At 43.0% G+C, this 4,753-nt stretch overlaps 1 protein-coding gene across 1 annotated transcript in view; it reads right to left on the minus strand.

The window, feature by feature from the left end:
* The window catches only part of SERAC1 (serine active site containing 1), a 62,796-nt gene that overhangs the window by 6,895 nt on the left and 51,148 nt on the right, over window positions 1-4,753 (minus strand). Inside the window, exon 12 of the mRNA XM_029943258.1 lies at window positions 2,067-2,288. Within this exon, the coding sequence (XP_029799118.1) occupies window positions 2,067-2,288 (222 nt within the window). The remainder of the gene's footprint in view (window positions 1-2,066; window positions 2,289-4,753) is intronic.

Below are 4,753 nucleotides of genomic sequence, written 5' to 3' on the forward strand. Positions count from 1 at the left end.
GCAGGGGTGACCTCGGCGGGGCCGGCAGGGAGACGCGAGCGAGCGCGCTGGTGGCCCCGCAGAGAGGACAGGGCCCCGGCCGGCCACCGGGTCCGCAGCCTGAACTGCGATGAGCTCAGTGAGCAGTGAAGTGACACAGGTCACAGACTGCCCTCCAAAGAAATTCGTGAGAATATTCCACAAACCAATAAAAGTATTTAAATACGAATGAGCTAGGGTAGTTTCAAACTGAGTATGCATGAGAGAGTTTTAAAAACTTATCAAGGAAAATGTTTATCAGAAATGAGACTTTAAAGTAATTCACTGTCTTTAGATATGACATTTTTAAAAACTACATATAGCATATTGTAAGCTACTTACAGAACACAATTATGTGATACATATAAAATACATTTCCATAATGTTTATAAATTGGAAGTTGCCAGGCAATCCATTTTTCAATTAAATGTTTTTGCTATTTCCTGAGGTACTATTTTCTTTAATGTTTACTTATTTTAGAGAGAGAGACAGAGACAGAGTGGGGAAGGGGCAGAGAGAGAGAAAGAGAGAAAGAGAGAGAGAGGGAGGGAGGGAGGGAGAGAGAACACTGAATCCAAAGCAGGCTCCAGGCTCCAAGTCATCAGCACAGAGCCTGATGCAGGTCTTGAACCTGCGAACCATAAGATCATGACCTGAGCCAAAATCGGATACTTAACCAACTGAGCTACTCAGGCACTTCTCCGGGGTATTAAAGTGCCTGACAAGGGGTGCCTGGGTGGCTTGGTTAAGCATCTGACTCTTGATTTCAGCTCAGGTTATGATCTTGGGGTTCTGGGAGATTGAGGCCTGTGTAGGGCTCTGCACTGACAGGGAGTCTGATTGGGATTCTCTCTTTCCCTCTCTCTAAATAAGTAAACTAAAAAAAAAAAAAAGTTTTCTAAATTAAATATTAGTGCTCTTCCCCACAAGTGCCCCCCTCCATGACCATCACCCCCCTTCCCCTCTCCCCTCCCTCATCAGCCCTCAGTTTGTGCTCAGCATTCAAAAGTCTTTCATGATTTGCCTCACTCTCTCCAACTCTTCCCCCCTCCATTCCCATGGTGCCCTGTTAAGGTTCTCCTGTTAGACCTATGAGTGCAAATATACGGTGTCTGTCCTTCTCTGCCTGACTTATTTCACTTAGTATGACTCCCTCTAGGTCCATCCATTTTGCTAAAAATGGCCAGATTTTATTCTTTCTCATTGCCATGTAGTACTCCATTGTGTGTGTGTGTGTGTGTGTGTGTGTGTGTGTGTGTATATATATATATATATATATATACATACCACATCTTCTTTATCCATTCATCAGTTAATGGTAATTTAAGCTCTTTCCATATTTGGCTATTGCTGACAGTGCTGCTATGAACATTGGGGTACACGTGCCCCTGGGCATCAGCACTTCTGTATCCCTTGGGTAGATCCCCAGCAGTGCTATTGCTGGGTCATAGGGGAGTTCTACTGACAGTTTTTTTGAGGAACTTCCACACTGTTTTCCAGAGCAGCTGTATCAGTTTACATTCCCACCAAAAGTGTAGATAGATAGATAAAGTGCCTGACAAAAATCCCAGAAATTGTGGTCCTTTATATTTAGTATCTCAGCAATGATAAACTGGAAATGGTGACCAGATAGAACCTGAAGAAGGAGTATGAATCAAATTCGTTGTAACTTTTTCCTTCCAGTGCATGATTTCCTACCTTGTATAAACTTTCCCCAGTCCTTTTGAGTTCCAGAACCAGGCTAATATAATATGGTTGCCAGCCCAGGACGCCCTGTCTCCTTTCCAGTCCTAATCAGCTGTTCACTCAGATCTCCATGAAGCCAGCAGTGAAACAAAGAACCCGCATTACAAAGCTCAAGCAGGCCACACTCTAAGGGGTGAATGCTCTCTTACTGAAGGTCGGCCCTTGGTGGAAAATCACGGTAATTTCACCAGTTCCATACTTTTATGTCAGCCTGCGATTCTTCTGAGGTTATTATGGACAGACTGAGTCAGTATATACGGTTATCAGGATTACGTGTAAGGTTTTTAACATCTAAATTATGCAGAAATAAAATAAAAGCCCTCTAGGCCTTACCCCCCCACAGGAGACAAAGCGACGCCGCGTGCTGTCTGACCTTGTGCGGTACTGGGGGTGCAGCACGTACACGCCGTCCTGGTATTTTTCTCGTGTGGTCTCTCGGTCCAGATTCGCCAGCGTCCTGGCCGCGTGGGAGGCCTCCATAATGCGGGGCGACTTCATTGCTTCGGCCAGTATGGAAACCCAGCCTGGTGAGAACAAGAAGCCCCTCAATGCCAACTCCTCCGTCTCAGACCCTGAGCAAACCGGTTTCTGGTGGAACGTAACGGACCAAGGCAGGCCTGGCGTCGGTCTCATGGAAAAGAACCGCCACTCCAGCTCCATTCTGCCCTAAGGTCACCTGGGCCCCCTGGCACATGATGTTCAAGCCAGGTACCCTGTATTAGGGGGTCTCAAAGAAGGTAGGGAGGGTTTAAGAGCCATTTTCTTTACTTAGAAAATCTAACAAAAGTTGGAATTACTAGAGATGTCATCAACAGTAAGAAAATATGGTATTTTACTTTCAGCAAGAGTTATTAAACTCAGTAAATTTTAACACCAGTTATTTCATCCTAATTGTCAGTCACATTAGCAGCCTTTAATGTACATAAGAAATGATTTCTTTATAATGAGCTTGCTTAGAAATAACAAGTATTGGCAAGGATGTGGAAAGAAAGGAACCGCTGGTGGGAATGTAAGCCGGTACAGCCGATGTGGAGAACAGTGTGAAGGTTCATCAAAACACTGAGAACAGAAGTGCCATATGATCTAGTAATTCCTCTACTGGGTATTTACTCAAATGAAACAAAAACACTAATTCAAAAATATAGAGGCACCCCCATGTTCACTGCATTATACACAATATGGAAGAGCAAGATACGGAAACAACTCAAGTGTCCACCCACAGATACACGGATAAAGAAGATGTGATATATATGCAGAATATTGCCCAGCCTTTAAAAAAAAAAGGGGGGGCATCTTGCCATCTGCCACGACATGGCTGGAGCTAGAGGGCATACTGCTAAGTGAAGCCGTCAGAGACAAATACCATATGATTTCACTCATATGTGAAATTTAAGAAATGAAAACAAAGAAAAAAGAGACAAACTAAAAAACAGACTCTTACTATAGAGAAAAAACTGGTGTTTTCCAGGGCCAGGGGAGGGGGTGGGATGGGGGACACGTGAAGGGGATGAGGAGGACACTTGTCATGATAAGCGCAGAGTAATGTACAGAACAAATGAATCATATTGTACACCTGAAGCTAACAGAACATTGTATGTTCATTAGACTTCAATTTAAAAAAGAATATTAAAAACATAGTTTGCTTCATACACGAAAGTCTGTAAAACATGGGGCTCAGGAGGAAACACTTTTTTTTTTCCTCAGCTCAGAGATTCACAGTATTTGGCAGCTATCTGAATTCTCAATGACTTTTTTTTTTTTAACTCTACCCCTGACATGGGGCTTGAACTCAAGACCTGGAGGTCAAGAGTTGGCTCAACCAATTGGGCCAGCCAGGCACCCCTAATACATACATACTATATGCCTTATAAGCACTTTTTTCTTCAACAACACAGGATTATACCGTACCGTATGGGTTGTTTTTTAAGTTTATCTATTTAATCTCTACACCCAACATGGGGCTTAAATTCACAACCCGGAGATCAAGAGTTGCATGCGGTACTGACTGAACCAGCCAGGTGCCCCCAAAACATTTTTCAACGAGACACAAAGCCGCACTATGTGCAATAGGGCTTCATTTATTTTTCATGTTTTTGTTACTTAAAACATACTACTTTTTGCACATAAATATGTATGAAAGTGCTTGTGCACACACGTGCGCGCACACACACACACACACACACACACACACACACACACCATAAAGAAGCAGCAAACTAATAGTCATAACCTTGTAGGAAGGAGTTGGGTGGGGGAGGGCTCCGTAAAAATGTGGGTGCAACATTTCTGCCCCATCTATACGCTCTCTGAAGTTATCTGCCATGAGACTCTACCCACAAGTGATTCGTAGAGCTCAGAATAATACAACATGGGCCCCGAGGGCAGAGGTATTTGGGCTCAGATTTCTGTCGCCTATTGTTGCTGTGGAACCTCGGTCACCTTACGTGGGCTGGAAGAAGGTTCTAGTAAATAAATCCAAATAAAAACTGCATTTACCAAGCCCAGCAGGCACTCAGATGTCCCCATGTCCTCCTGCCACGCTCTGTGGCAAAAGCGTCAGTGCAATGATAGGAGGCCAGTGTTTAAGATTCCAAAAGAAGTCTCAGACACAATCATCAGTCTTTAACAATGTTCAAATTTGTAATATCAAAAAAAGTCCCTTCAAAATGTTATAAAGAATGCTTTATAATAGCAATATAAGGATGTTTTGAAATTCCACCTATGGAGATACACAGGTGTATTACTGGTATACATTCAAAAAGATGGCTTTATTTTTAATGGAGTCCCGAGAAAGGAAATGCAAGAGAAAGCACGGAGCAAGCCGTTTCCGTGGCTTTTCTTAGTTGACAAAGTATTTTCACAATGCCCGAGATGCTTCACCTTCTATAAAACATCAAATGCCCCTGGGAAATCTGTGTTTCTTTAAGATTTGATGCTTTTAAATCCTGTAATATCTGAAGACATGTTAAGTATAACAACTTTTTAAAAA

The sequence above is a fragment of the Suricata suricatta genome, chromosome 7, assembly GCF_006229205.1.
Source record: "Suricata suricatta isolate VVHF042 chromosome 7, meerkat_22Aug2017_6uvM2_HiC, whole genome shotgun sequence".
Lineage (NCBI taxonomy): Eukaryota > Metazoa > Chordata > Mammalia > Carnivora > Herpestidae > Suricata > Suricata suricatta.